The following is a 14,543-nucleotide window of genomic DNA, read 5'->3' as shown; positions in this document are numbered from 1 at the left end:
AACACTTAGGGCGCTCAAGGGACGACGCCGGTAGGGTATGACCTCGAGCGTTCGATCGAGTGGGGGGGCAAAACAGGAGCATGGGTAGGGTATTGTTCATTAAATGAATTGTATTGTTTATGAATTGTATTGTTCATTGAATGAATTTTATTGTATTGTTGATTAAATGAATTGTAAATTGTTCATTAAATAAATTGTATTGTATTGTTCATTAAATGAATTATATTGTTCATTATAAAAACAACACTTACGATGAAATGAAATGAATTGTATTGTTCATTAAATAGCCATTATTAACCATTGTTAATTATTGGAATGAAGATTAAAGATTTCCATGATAACACCACACAGATGAGCAACAATTTATATGATCGAATATCAACTTATGTATATATAAAAATGTCGAATGATTACAAATGTATGTCCATACACAAATATGGCATAAACACCAACTGAAACAAAATGTATGTCTAAATACGTGAATGTATGTCCATATACAAAATATACATGCCAACTAGACATGTAAGCATCCCAAAACTATCTATAACATCCTAAGCTGCTGATGGATCATCAAAATCGATCCTCTTCGCCACACTGCTCGGCTCTGAAGGATCCTGCACAAGAAAAACAAACCACGATTAATATTAGTTATATTATATAATTCACATTCGAAAAGTTAACATAAAAATGAACTATTTAATTGAACTATTCATGTTTACCTCATCTCCACGTTTTCTCTTCAGCTTTGCAGGACTCTTGATGTATGTCTTCGGTAGAGGAGGTATGTTTTGAATATTTTCATAAACAACCTACATATGTTTAGAAACATGACATTGATACAAGTTAGCATATAATTGTCACTGATAATAACAAATTATATCTACTAATCAAAAAATAAAATAAACACACATCTACTCGAGGCATCTCTTCTTCTTCTTCAGGTATATCGGGTGTAGTCATCAAGGATGTGAAGCCAAGGATTCTCTGTATATATACACAACAGGTATATGAAACTATCAATCTATGTCTAGACATGTATAATCACTATAAGTTATTTAAACTATTCATTCAATCATATTTGCATTCAATTACCTTTCCCTTGTCTCCAATTGCACTACCAGATCCTAGATCACACTGCACCACACTTGTGCTGCTTGTGCCCTACAAGAGTAAAATAAGATATACATGCAAGTTACTACATAATCTAATTAATACAAACATAAATGATGAACATGTATGTACAATAAAATACAAACGACTAGGTGCAATAATATATGTACCGTCAAGCTATCGAGGCCAAATGAAATGGCCGACAAGGTGCCTTCCTGAATCTGTCTCAACTCATCCTCGGTCATCAACTGTTAAATAGACCATGTAAATAAAAATTAGTACTTAATATTATCTAATTTATAAATATTTAATTAAAATATAACATGAACTGTGAAAACACAAATCTTACCAATACATCATCAATGTATGATGACGGTGCCTCCTCGCCTCTAGCATGTGAGGACTCCCCAATGTATCCTCCAGTCTGTGTAATAACCTCTGGTGCATCATGCATCGCATGCACCTCGTAATCTGCACTGTCCACAGCAGGATCAACGGGCTGTCCAACTGGACCCAAGCATACGTGCCCACACATGACACAACTATGTGGCACACATATGTGTGGAGTCGAGGATGACGTGTCAGCACCACCTGATGCACCGCTACCATCAAAAGTAGGCTGAGCTACTGACGCAGCCTGAGAAACCAAAAGGCTACTCAAAGAGTGAATAGCCGATATGGTCCGTGAAGCCGCCTCACAAATGATATCAGGATGCTGAACTGCAGGTGGGGGATCAACAGGAGGAGGGGGGACATATGGGCCTTGGACTACTCTAACTGCCCCAGGTCTATTTTGGGGCATACCTAAACCTACACCCTGGAAAGGTTGGATGTCAAAGTAGTTCACATGTTTCTGTAAAACAAACTCAGGATACAATTTTTTTATGAAATAGAAGGGGATATCAAGATTGTTGTTGGGTGGTTTGTCGAAAACCATCCACCAACGATCCCAAAAGTTTTTCACAATCCCATCATTTGTGCACCATTTGATAGAAAGTTTTATTTTTTTGGGATCTACAGGCTGACCAGTATGGGGATTGACAAACAATGAGGGGATTTCGGCTTTGGATATCTCAAGATCCTTGATATCCTTATACAACAAGCCATCTGCATATTTTTCCTTCATAGAATCTCGCCACAAAAGGGTGGCATCGTGCTCCTTAGTCATGGTTTCCATACTTTTTACGATCGACGTGAGAGGATCAAACAATGGGTTTAGACGAGGGATCCTACGATATACTTCTGCAATCCCCCTCAATTCATTCAAATTTTGTGCAATCAAATCTTGAATTGAGGGGGGGTTTGGCAAATGAGGGTTTGGTTGTTGTAGTTGTGGTTGGTCAGTGTTTTCATTGTTATCTCCCATTTTTAACCTAATTGAATGTAAACAATTAAATTTAGTTAACAAATTTAAACAATTAGGTATTTGATTTTAAAAAAACCTAGTTTTCATGAAAAAAAACCATATTTTCAATGAAAAATCAAATAAACATTCACAAAAAATACAAAAAATGAATGAAAATGATTCAAAACGACAAAATTCTTACCTCTAAATCAATTTTTTAGCAATTTTTTGTCAAAAAACCGGATATCGGATGGAGCGGATATCGGATTTTGACAAATTTGCACGACCCGTGAGTTAAAAATGACTCACGGGACTGTCGCTGTCTAAATATAAAAGTCTCAGAAAATCGGATATCCGATAAAATCGGATATCCGATTTCAACACTTAAATTATTTTTAAATAACATATATAATATAATAATATATTATATTATAATATATTATATAATATAATAATATATTATATAATATATTATTATATTATATAATACGTATTGTATTATATTATATATATTATAATATAATATAATATAATATAATATAATATTATATTATATTATATTATATTATATATAATATAATACAATATTATATAATATAATATTATATTATAATATAATGTTATATTATATTATAATATAATATAATACAATATTATATAATATATAATATAATACAATATTATATAATATATAATATAATTTAATATTATATTATATAATATAATATTGTATTATATTATATATAATATAATATGTATTATATAATACGTAACATATAATATATATTTTAAATTAAAATTACAAATAAAAATCAGATATCCGATTTGCATAGGTAATTACCAGGCCAAGGTGTATGGACACCCAGGCCAAGCAAAAAGTCAACACAAATTTTCGCGTTTTTAGGCGAGTGAGGAAGGCTTTTTTTTCACATCGCCACTTTTTGGCCCCCCTTGATCCTGCACTAACCCATAGACTAGTCAAAGCACTCTATGGCCTCAAACAGGCTCCTCGTGCATGGTACATCAAAATTGATAAGTACTTGATTGATCAAGGCTTTCAGAGTAGTCCTTCAGATCCCAATTTGTATGTCAAACATACTAGTGATGATATTCTATTTCTAGTAGTCTATGTTGATGATCTCATCATTACTGGCAATGCAGCACATCTGATCATGCAGGTCAAACAGAATTTGTGTCAGCATTTTGATATGACAGATTTGGGACTTCTCCATTATTGTCTCGGTGCAGAGGTTTGGCAGACTGATAGCCACATATTTATTTCTCAGTCAAAGTATGCCAAGAGCCTACTAGATAAGTTTCGAATGCAAGATTGTAAACTTGCATCTACACCTATGGAGATAGGGCTCAAATTATCAGCCAAATCAGATTCACCTGTAGTGGATGAGTCTTCATTCAGGCAACTAGTTGGCAGCCTCATCTATCTTATCACCACTAGACCTGACATCAGTTATGTTGTGAGCTATATTTCTCGCTTCATGTCAGCCCCAAAAGTTGAACATTGGGTTGTAGCGAAGCGTGTGCTTAGATATGTAAAGGGCACTCCTGATTTTGGCATTTTGTACAGCAGAAGCAAAGATCCTAGGCTGGTTGGTTTTACAGACTCAGATTGGGCAGGTTGTGTTGATGACAGAAAGTCAACTTCTGGGTATGTTTTCAGCTTGGGTACAGGTGCAGCCACATGGACCAACAAGAAGCAACAGACAATAGCCCTTTCCTCGACCAAAGCAGAGTATCGGGGAACTGTTAAGGCAACATGTGAGACAATTTGGCTGCGTAGGATGCTTGCAGACATGCAAATGTCTCAACCAGGACCTACTCCCTTGTTTTGTGATAATCAAGGGGTTCTAAAATTAGCCAAAAATCCAGTCTTCCATGAGCGGACAAAGCATGTGGAGCTTTATTTTCATTTCATCCGCTAGCATGTTGAAGATGGATCAGTGATACTGCAGTACATTCCTACAGAAGATCAGACTGCAGATATCCTCACCAAGTCCTTGAGCCCGGCAAAGTTTCTCAAATTTAGAGGGCAGCATGGTGTGATAGATAGCATGACCATTAAGGGAGGGTATTAGAATATTTAATTATATTTTAGTCACCTATATTTAGTTCCTTGTTTAATGGTCATTTAGCTTTTTAGTTAATTAGCTTTTAAGCTTTATTTAGCATTTAGCTTTTTCTTTTTAGTTAATTAGCTTTTAAGCTTAATTTAGCTTTTAGCTCTTTAATCTTATATTTTAATGTTATGTTCTAATTATAGAACATCGTCTTGTAACCTCTATATATACGTCTGTGTATTGTTCAATGTAATCATCCGATTATTGAATCATTCATTCAATTTATTTTTCAAACCCTCATCTGATGATCTCCTTTTCAGTTGGCATGTGGAAGGAGTGACCCAACTTTAAACATTCCTTGTAAGTGAATTTAATCATTGTGATGATGATATTTAAAGCAATTGCAATCGTTCTCCTATATATATCGTAAGGCAGTGGCCTTTTGTTGCTTGAATGTGACCATAAATTCAAGGGACATGCTATTTGGCCCAAAGCCATGCAATAACTTCAAAATGATACTGAACTAAGCTCTGGAACTTTTAAAAAACACTGCACAAACTTGCTAACATACTTAATGATAGATCCTAACGTAGAGAGTCCTTGAAATTCAAAAATAAATGAAATTTATCATTGACTAAAATGTAGATGGGAATCAATTACAGAATCCACCTGAATCGTTCGCTTTTCTGGTCACAGTCCAATGCATTACTGGTTAATGAGACTTTTAATTCGTCGAACTTCTGGAGCCTGCCATTTTCTCTACACAATACAAAATCAAGGTTAATGAAGGTGCAACCTTTCATAACCAATGAAGGTGCATCCTTTCATACTGGTTAATGAAGAAATAATGAAGGTGCATCCTTTCATAACCAGTTTGAAATGAAAAAATCTATCAATTTTTTTATAAAATCCAAACACGGTCCAATGCAAAAATAGATTATAACCCATTTTTGTAAAACACAAAAAATATTAAACTCACACATACTAATGAATATATAAGTGCATTAATTCTATAACAAAAATATAACCTATCTCTAATTTGAAGCTGATAGATTATGTCGAACATTTTGTATTGATCTTCCTCCAGCACGTTGACCAAATTTCCAAGCATGCTCTTGTCCATTTCTACAATCTGCAAATCAATAGCACCTCCTCATTTTCTTTGCAGATAATAACCATGTCTCACAAGACTTTTTTGAAAATGAGACAAAAATTACACACATTGTCCCCGCTTCAATCTATTCAGACATGGAAATTCATTTCCCCCCATTCCTCTGCCCTTGCCGCCAAGTTTCTTTTGTCTTAATTTGTAATTTAAGACATTTTTTTTTTTAAATTTAAGATAAATAAAATAATAATGTGTTTAAGATAAAATATTAAAATTGTCTTAAAATGCCCTCTTCTCTAGTAGTGTGTGTGTTTGTGTGTATGTAAATAAATATACTTATATGTGTGTGTGTGTATTCAAGCATAAATTTGATGTTTAGTTGTGTATTTTATCCAATGATCAAATTAGTCATCTATTTAGTCATTTTTATTTATGTGACTAATTATTTAGTTGTGTTTTCTTACCCGATGACCAAATTAGTCATTTATTTAGTCATTTAGAGTAGTGTTGCAAAAAATGACTAGAATTTGGTCATTTTTACTTATTGTGACTAAAAGTTTTAGTCACCTGGTCATTTATTTGTCATATTTCTACCAATGTATTGACATCTTCAAACCAATAATAGAGAAATAAACCTTGCCTTATAAAGACCGTGTAGAGAAAATTGAGTCACAATGCAAAGATAAATAAACAACATTAACCTTAGTCTCTACAACATTACTTTATCATGCCCATAGACATTAAGGGATAATAACAATATTAGAAACCTTTCACAGTCAAAAGATGCCACTGATAATACCAAAGGACATCCACATGGTTTTCTTCAATGATTAAGGAGTAAAGATACAAAAAAAGTCCCTTACTAACAGCTAGGGTAACAATGTATACAATGATCAAGGAAATATTGGTCATAGTACTTTAAAAGAGGGTCTCTATCATGACAGTGCGATGGTTTATAAAACCGTTGCCATGCAAATCACACAAACTTCCAAAGACAATAAAAGGTTGTTAACATTATATGCAAAATCTGAGATAGATTTTGAGAACAATGGTATAAAAGAAGACAATCATTGAGAGATAAAGTTTCAAGCCCTCCATGAGCAACCATAAGGAAGGTATTCTGACATACTCCATAGGGAAATCATTGTTTCTATTAAAGCTTAGACAACAAGGAGTAGTTACAGTTTTTCAAAGAACATGTACAGTAAACCAATATACCTACTATCAAAATCTTAGCCTCTATTAGCTACAACCATGAGATGACAGGTCTAGTAAGTCGAACAAGGCACCATACCCAGTCAATAGATTAAGATCAATGAGTTACATGCAGTGCACAAAAATAATGTGAAAGATGAAGTTAACAACCAAAGAGCAAAAAACCAGTAAGCACTGTCAAAAGCTAAAAGTACAGTATACTGGCATGTTTGCATCTTTGGTCAAGAGCAAAATCAAGGGGACATAAGGTCATAATAGTGAGGAAGTAGTCTCAGTAGAGAACAGTGAACGCACCTGAAATAACAATAATATGCTTGTAGCAGCTCAATATATACAAAAGTAATGAAAATGAACATAAACCTCAAGAGAATCCATACCCAAATGGATTCACAAAAAGGAGACACAAGATAGAGTGCAAGTTTTAAAGTATAATGACTTCAGAAGCAGCTACAATTGTAAGCAACAATGATATTTGTTCAAGAAAAGTCATCACACATGCAAGAATAGAAGTCAAAGGTTATTAAGCAAAGTGCTCATGGATAAAAACCAACGCTCATGAATAAAAGACAATCTCAAGATAAGGATAAATGAAGGTCATCAGGATTGAAAAACCCAAAACAACAAAAAGGTAGTCTTAGGCCATACAAATAAAATAAATATACAAAGTCTTTATTCTTAGTAATAATGCATATTGAAAAGGCAATAAAGATCATTATCACAATAGGAATCCATCAACGATAAAGATCTTGAGCATTATACATAACCATAAGCCCTGAAAGAACATTCTAAAAGTTATCAATGGAACTATGACAAAGTCATAATCTACAACCATGAATAGAGATCTACAATATAGTTACACACCAGGAAGGTATCAGTACAAAGGTCTCGAGGTTATAGTAAAGAATAATCCTCAATCCAAGAGGATTCAAGATATAAGTCAGTTCAGTTATATATTGCAGAGAAAGTAGCATACTGCGGTCTTAATCAAAGTCTCAAAAAGCCATACAATGAATTATCTACAGTCCATTCCTCGGTCAAAGACAATGAATATCATATCACTATTGTATATAGCTGTCATAAACATAAAGCAAGACCAAGACCCCAACAAAGCATTTCATAGTGCCTCAAAGCATCATAATCATAAGCATGATATGACTGTCATATATCAAAAACATGATAATCAAATGATCATTCTCATTCAAAAGATATACACAGTGCACAAAGCTATTATTTTCAAACCCTCATATCTTTAGAATGCAAAGTAATATTAGGGTTTGAGAAGAGAAAAGAAAAAATGCAAACACACGAAACCCTAATGCCGAATGAAGAGATTTTAGACAGCATGTAAAATATGAAAAATGCATGATGAAATAGATTACAAAAGAGATTACATACCATGCAAGAGATCTAGTTCGAGTTTAACCCTCAAGCTCAAGTTCCATCTCAGGCTCTAGAATAGCATAGAGCTCATGCATGAGAGCGACGACAAAGCTTCTTCCAGAAGGAGTGAAAATAATGCATAATTTTAGGGTTTGTGATGTTTTATTGCATGCCCTAATTTTAAAAGACCCAAAGGGCTTTATTTTATTTTATTTGTTTTTATAAAAGCAAATCATTCATGCAATTATTGTAAAGCCTCATGGTTATGACAAGTCATTAAACCAAGGCTTATGTAGTGGAGCTCATGCACAAAAGCCATAAAATCATAAAGCTCTTTTATTTTATTTACCTTTATTATTTATAATTAAGATATTTTTCTTAAAGATTTTATTAATCAAATCTTAATAAAAATATACTAAGTTATAAAGGAGTAAAAGCTAAATTATAGTTTAATATAATTCTATTTAAGGATTTATTTTATTAATAAAAAAATAAATAGGAATATATTAAACAATTAAGGAAATAAAATAAAAAGAGAAATAATTTTATTTTAACTTTTATTAAAACAATATAATCAATTGTTCTCAAATAAAAGTTAAAATAAAGATTATTTAAAGGATAAAAAAGAAGAAATATATCATTTCATGCAAAATTCAGAAGGGTAGGTATTTTTGGCATCACATGACATGCATATTTTATAGAGGGAGAAGTGTTTTTTCAGGAGGCTATTTTTGGTAGAGAGTTTCTTTTTAATGCAACTTGGGTTGGAAGGCTATTTTTAACAACATGAGCTATTTTTGATAGAGTTTTGCATACCTTTTGAACGCTATTTTAGGCAAATTCACCTAGGGTTTCAGGAGGCATTTTTTTTTCAGATTCTCTTCTATATATTCCTCCCTCTTCTTCATTATTGCAAGTTCTTTTTTCTTTCCTCAGCATGTTTGTGGACTATTTTAGGCCCTTCATGCTTAAGGATGTCATTTTAGCTCACCTTTGTGAGATTGTAATAGTAGTAGCTCCTTATTTTCAATAAAATAACATCGTTTTCCTTTTTAATACTTCTTGTATCATGTTGCTGAATGGATGATTTGATCAATTTTGATGATTTGTCTTCAAGATCCTTTGATTTGTCTTGTTCAATTAGAATTTGATGAAAGAAGATACATGTTAGGTGTAGGTCCTAGATTGTGTTAATTGATTTTAATGATGTGTAGTTGTGAAAACTATTTGGTTTTCCTTCAAGCAAAGCATTGGGTTCAACCCTTTTTAGGAAATACTTATGCATCTACATGTTTTGTTGAATTGTGAGAGTTTCATGGCTATTTGTTAATAGGTTTTGTGAGATAGGCAGGTTGCAGGTCTCAGATAGAACTTTTGGTGCATCACCTTGTAGGATAGGCTTAATTTCAGTATTACTTCTATCATTTTTCTCAGCAAAAATTAGTTTGTAGGAAATTCATCATACAAGAAGTCAACCACAGTAGGTATACCCACAGGCCTGAAAGTATTCCCATGTTTCACAAGATTGTGGGTTTCATACTTAGCTTCATAGGTACAATCCTTTGTGACAATAGTTATGCATTCCAAATAAAGAAGGTGAATGTGGGTGATAGAAAATAGTTCTAGTAATGTAAATGGTGGCTTTGGCTTGCAGATTATTATAATGAGAAAGCTCATGTGGGTGTAACATGTTATTTTTTGAATGTTTTAATTTAATTTCATTGGGATAATAAGAAGCAAATGTTTCCTTTCTTTCATTTTTTATGTATTTCTCTATTATTGTTATATGTTTAGGTTTGTAAGAGGAGTACTCTTCATCATCTAAACTTTCACAAATTAATAATTTTGCTTCCATACATGTAACATTCATTTTTAATTGAGTGATGCCTAACAACTCCTTTCCTTCTACATTAATTAGGGGCATGAGAAATTAACAAATTAGTATCTCACTGGATAGACCAAACCATTAAAAAAGGTGATACAAAAAACCGTTCAAAAAGTAGTAATGCTTATAGTGATTGATAGAAGGAGCTTTCTTTATTTCTAAGAGAAGTTGATCTATGGTGAGATGGTATTCTGAAACTTCTCAAACTTATTATCGAAACTGATAAAAGGAATATTTAAGGAATGGGTATTGAAGCTTCTAAAGGAGGAGGTAGATGGGCCAAGTGGGTACTTCTTGCATCTTATGAAATGATGACGAGCTTGAATTTATGAATTTGAGAAGGATTGCTTCTCTTCGACAAGGACTTGATACTTATAACTTCAAATTATTCCACATTTTGGAATTCGCAACTTTAGTAAGGGTCCTTTATGATTCAACTCTTATGAGATCAGGTAAAAAATATGCTACCATTACCATTGAAATAAATTCCTAGAAAATTGGATAGATGTGTTTGGCATTATAGTAGGGATTTTAAAACTCCTAAAGCATAAGGATAAGTATTAAAGTATAGTATAATATGTAGAGTATGTGAATTGCTCTCCACAGTGTTATAACCTAATTATATAAGCACTTTTGTATATTTATGTAGGAGGACTTCACACATTTGGAAACAAAGTTGGCTTGCAGGGCAAAAAAAAGATTGGCCAGTCTTAAACCACACACTAAGCAACATATTAAGCTTATAGAATGTAATCAAAGCTTAGTGTGTGTGGTTTAAGGTGTCCAGGATATAGTATATTTTACAGTTTGTCAATATAATTTGTTTCGTCAATTTACTCACCAAACATGCATGTGTAGTGTTTTAATCTATTTCATTAATGAAGCAACTTTTCAAACTAGGGGATGGCGAATTCATACGATTGATGGACATGCTACCAGGGGAGTTTTTTTCTGGATGCAAAGAATAGATACCGAACGAACATGGATATTGTTACTATGGTGGTTACATGGTGACTGTCCGAATTGGGGGATACCACGGGCAATGTGTTATGGGTGGTGAGGTCAATTATTGATGACAAATGGTTGGTGGGTTTAAACTCTGTGCTTGAATGGGCAGTTCCTGGTGCGGGATTCGATGTGAGTGAGGGTTTTGAGGACCCTGTGATGGCAGAATTACATGAGCTAGTCCCTTTCATGAGGTGGCCGACTAGTTTTAACGGTGACAAAAGACATGCAGAATCCCTCATCGCTTGGGATTCTTTGAAGAATCTCCTCAGGAAGAGGGAGGTGGTTGGAATTGGTGCATTGGTGGTGGTGGATGACGCGAGTGGTGAAAATGGCGGGAGGCAAAAAAGGAAGCAACGAGGAAGGAACTCGAGAAAGCATTGATAATATTATTATTTTTTTCATGCTAGGCATATTTGATTAATATAACCAAGGAATCAACATAGTTTTCCTCTTGGGAATTGTTTTTTTGTTATTCTTGCTAGGATCTACCACATTCTTAAACAAAGTAATCAAATGTTATTAAAATTTTGAATATTTAATATGCTCAAAATGTTACGATTGTGGTTACTGTATAGAAAATAAAATGGTCAGTAAATTTGTGACCATCCTTCAAATATGGGTAAAGATGGAATTATTTGTAATTTTTCCAAATAAAGATCAATGATAGATGGATAAAATTGAGTTGGTTGGGTAATTGAGAGATGAAGGGTGGAGGATAATGAAAGATTTTTAAATTTAAAAGTGTTTTCTTCAAAAGATGGTTATAAGTTGGGTGGAGGAGAACAAAATAAATATTTAATTTTTTTAATTCAATTTAGGTGATTATTTGTGAATGATTTAATTAATTAAGGTGTGGGAAGGGGATTTCAACTAGGGAATGGGTTGGGACTAGGGGGAAATGGGGATAATTATGAGAAAGTTAGAAATAAAGTGTTGACAATATATTTATTTGATTTAATAGAATGATCAAGACTTAAGGGTAAAAATTAAGTGTCTACACTAATTAATATTCTAAACTAGCAATTTTTAGTCAAAGATGTTTTATGGTGGGGTGTATCACTTTATTGCTCTATTTACTTAGGTAAAAATATCAGGCTACAATGAAGTTTCCTTTCATTGTTCCTAGACATTTCAATTAGATTTGCTAATTAAATTTGCTTGAATGTATTAGAGAATGTAGGAGATGTAGAACTTTTAAATGAGATAGGGAGTTGTATCTATATGCAACTTACATATTTTTAGAAATAATATAAATGGGGAAGGCCAACTAGGGAAGGTAAACTCTCACTATTTGCAAAGGTGACTTTCATTTTTTGAATGTTGATCTCTAATTGCTTAGACAGGGGTGTCCAATGCCCTAGTCATGAAAAATATAGCCACAAAAGGAGCATGAATAAGGGAATGAACTAGTTTACATAAATGGTCTCAAAACTATTTACACAATTAGGCACATCCTCCAAAGTAGGTCCAAACCTAATGTGAAATTATTAAGATATACAATTCATGACACTACAGGAAATACACTCATATACATGAAAGTATCACAAATTCATTGATAACCAAAATATTATAATTTTATGAACATATTTGGACTTTAGAATATAAATTGTCTTTAACTTAAAATTAATAGATGGTAGAGATTGAAATAAAATTTTACATGAGCATTTGTTTTCATGAGACTTTTAATTTTATTTTTTAAAAACTTAATATTGATTATCATCTATTTATTAAAATATTCTCTAACTTTTTTATTTTAGATTTTAATAATATACTATTTAAAAATTTATTCATAATTTATATAGAATTGTATATTTCTTGTGTTACCATCTTATTAGAATCTAGTCAAACATTTTTCTTGTACCTACTAATTAGTGTCTAACACCAAAATCCATTGGTTACTACAACATGTAGTTACAAGTGATTATTTAATGAGAAACATGGATGATTCATTAACTAAAGACTTCTATTGGTCCATAAAATAAGAAAGATATTCTTTTAAGATTTCATCAATAATAAATATGCTTGAAAGAAAAGATATGATTAAAAAATTATTCAAAAGAGTGAATAAGGAAAAAATACGAAAATAAGATACAACAATTATTTGAGATACAATATTTTAATATAAGTTTGATGGAACTACTAACATACAACCATATATATATATATAAAGATTTAACTATATATTTTTTTAGTCAAACTCAGTGACCCATATTTCATAAGTTGTAGTTTACAAAAACATAGTTATTATGACTATGAATGATCAAATTATCACTCATTACATCTAGACAATACTTTTAGATCATCGCTACTTATTGGAAGATCACTCATCCATATATTTTAATTCAAACATACTTATCCATCTAATTTTCCTTAAAATCAAACCCACTTTAACTTCACCCTATTCTGAGAAATTAATTTTCCAACATATTTCAACCACCAAAACTATTTACTAGTTAAAATCATTCTTGTATGTGTGCCACCTTTACAAATTGTGATTATAAGATATCTTGAATTTTTTTTTATCAATTTCAAGAAATTCAAGCATGCCCATGTCAATGTACTCACAATGTTGTCTGACACATTGATCCTCTCTTTCATCATGATTCAATTTCAAAGTATTGCTTCCATCTAGAAGAAAAACTATCCATCTCATCATGATAAATTCCAAGTGACTACCCATTTGACCCATCTACCGCTTCCTTCCGAACCTTGATACCCATCTCATGTTTATCAGTTTTAATTTATAATTTTTTTAATCTTTTGATATATTATCGTAAAATTTACTTGAAAATCTATTTTACTATATTTTTTTCCCTTACCATTTTATTAAACTAAACTCAATGCCATGAAACATTCCACCATTTAAATTCATTAAACTAAATAGATATTCTTTTACGATTTTTACCAAAAAAAAATAAAAATAATAATAATAATAATAAAGATACCACTATGGTAGTTTTAAATTGAAAATACATAACTTACTCGAAACTAACACTTTTAAACTACAAACAACAGCAAAGACTTAGCACTACACAGACAACTTAAAAAGTCGTGTAATGCCATCGTAGATGAGGATGGATATAAATTGTAAATGTACGATAGTCGAATTTTTAATCAATTTCAAGGAATACCAGCGCTTCCGTGTTGACGTACTCACAAAGTTTCATTGATTTTCCCTTTCATTCACCATTCAATTTGTTAACGTTTTTTTCCTAACCAGCACGACAATATAAAATACCGCAGAGATTTTATATAAAATCTTGGAACATTTTCCTGCAGACTTGGTCTCACTTTCATAAATGGCTGAAACAGTTTAAAACGTGCAACGCACATGTTTGGACCCTGAATAGAGTTTATAAACAAATTCCATTACTGAATTGCAAAATGTGCCAAATCTACTCACTGCCTTTTGTACGC

The 14,543-nt window shown here is 32.3% G+C and overlaps 1 protein-coding gene across 6 annotated transcripts; it reads right to left on the bottom strand.

The window, feature by feature from the left end:
• Positions 1 to 369: 369 nt before the first annotated feature.
• Positions 370 to 8,425, bottom strand: LOC131060013 (uncharacterized). Of its 6 annotated transcripts, none has more exons than XM_057993101.2 (9): positions 8,249 to 8,425; positions 5,559 to 5,662; positions 5,200 to 5,289; positions 1,460 to 1,581; positions 1,281 to 1,358; positions 1,093 to 1,161; positions 910 to 984; positions 720 to 809; positions 371 to 614 (listed from the first exon to the last, which is right to left on the bottom strand). In XM_057993101.2, the coding sequence occupies exons 3-9, from the start codon at positions 5,234 to 5,236 to the stop codon at positions 552 to 554; spliced, it is 534 nt and encodes a 177-aa protein (XP_057849084.1). In that variant the 5' UTR covers positions 5,237 to 5,289; positions 5,559 to 5,662; positions 8,249 to 8,425; the 3' UTR covers positions 371 to 551. The 6 variants fall into 6 exon arrangements, with proteins under 6 accessions (XP_057849083.2, XP_057849084.1, XP_057849085.1 ...); XM_057993102.2 differs by having other exon boundaries at positions 5,595 to 5,662; XM_057993104.2 differs by having other exon boundaries at positions 5,595 to 5,655.
• Positions 8,426 to 14,543: the final 6,118 nt, after the last annotated feature.

The sequence above is a fragment of the Cryptomeria japonica genome, chromosome 8, assembly GCF_030272615.1.
Source record: "Cryptomeria japonica chromosome 8, Sugi_1.0, whole genome shotgun sequence".
NCBI lineage: Eukaryota > Viridiplantae > Streptophyta > Pinopsida > Cupressales > Cupressaceae > Cryptomeria > Cryptomeria japonica.
The sequence above is the reverse complement of the archived record's forward strand: the minus strand, read 5'-3'. Positions and strand labels throughout refer to the sequence as shown.

Bases quoted from the DNA above. Each gene is read 5' to 3' on its own strand.
- LOC131060013 (XM_057993099.2), bottom strand. From the start codon at position 2,476: ATGGGAGATAACAATGAAAACACTGACCAACCACAACTACAACAACCA. The intron at 1,162-1,280 runs GTACATATATTA...TTACTCTTGTAG, and splicing joins TTGGCCTCGATAGCTTGACG to GGCACAAGCAGCACAAGTGT. The intron at 615-719 runs GTAAACATGAAT...TTTCTTGTGCAG, and splicing joins AGAGAAAACGTGGAGATGAG to GATCCTTCAGAGCCGAGCAG.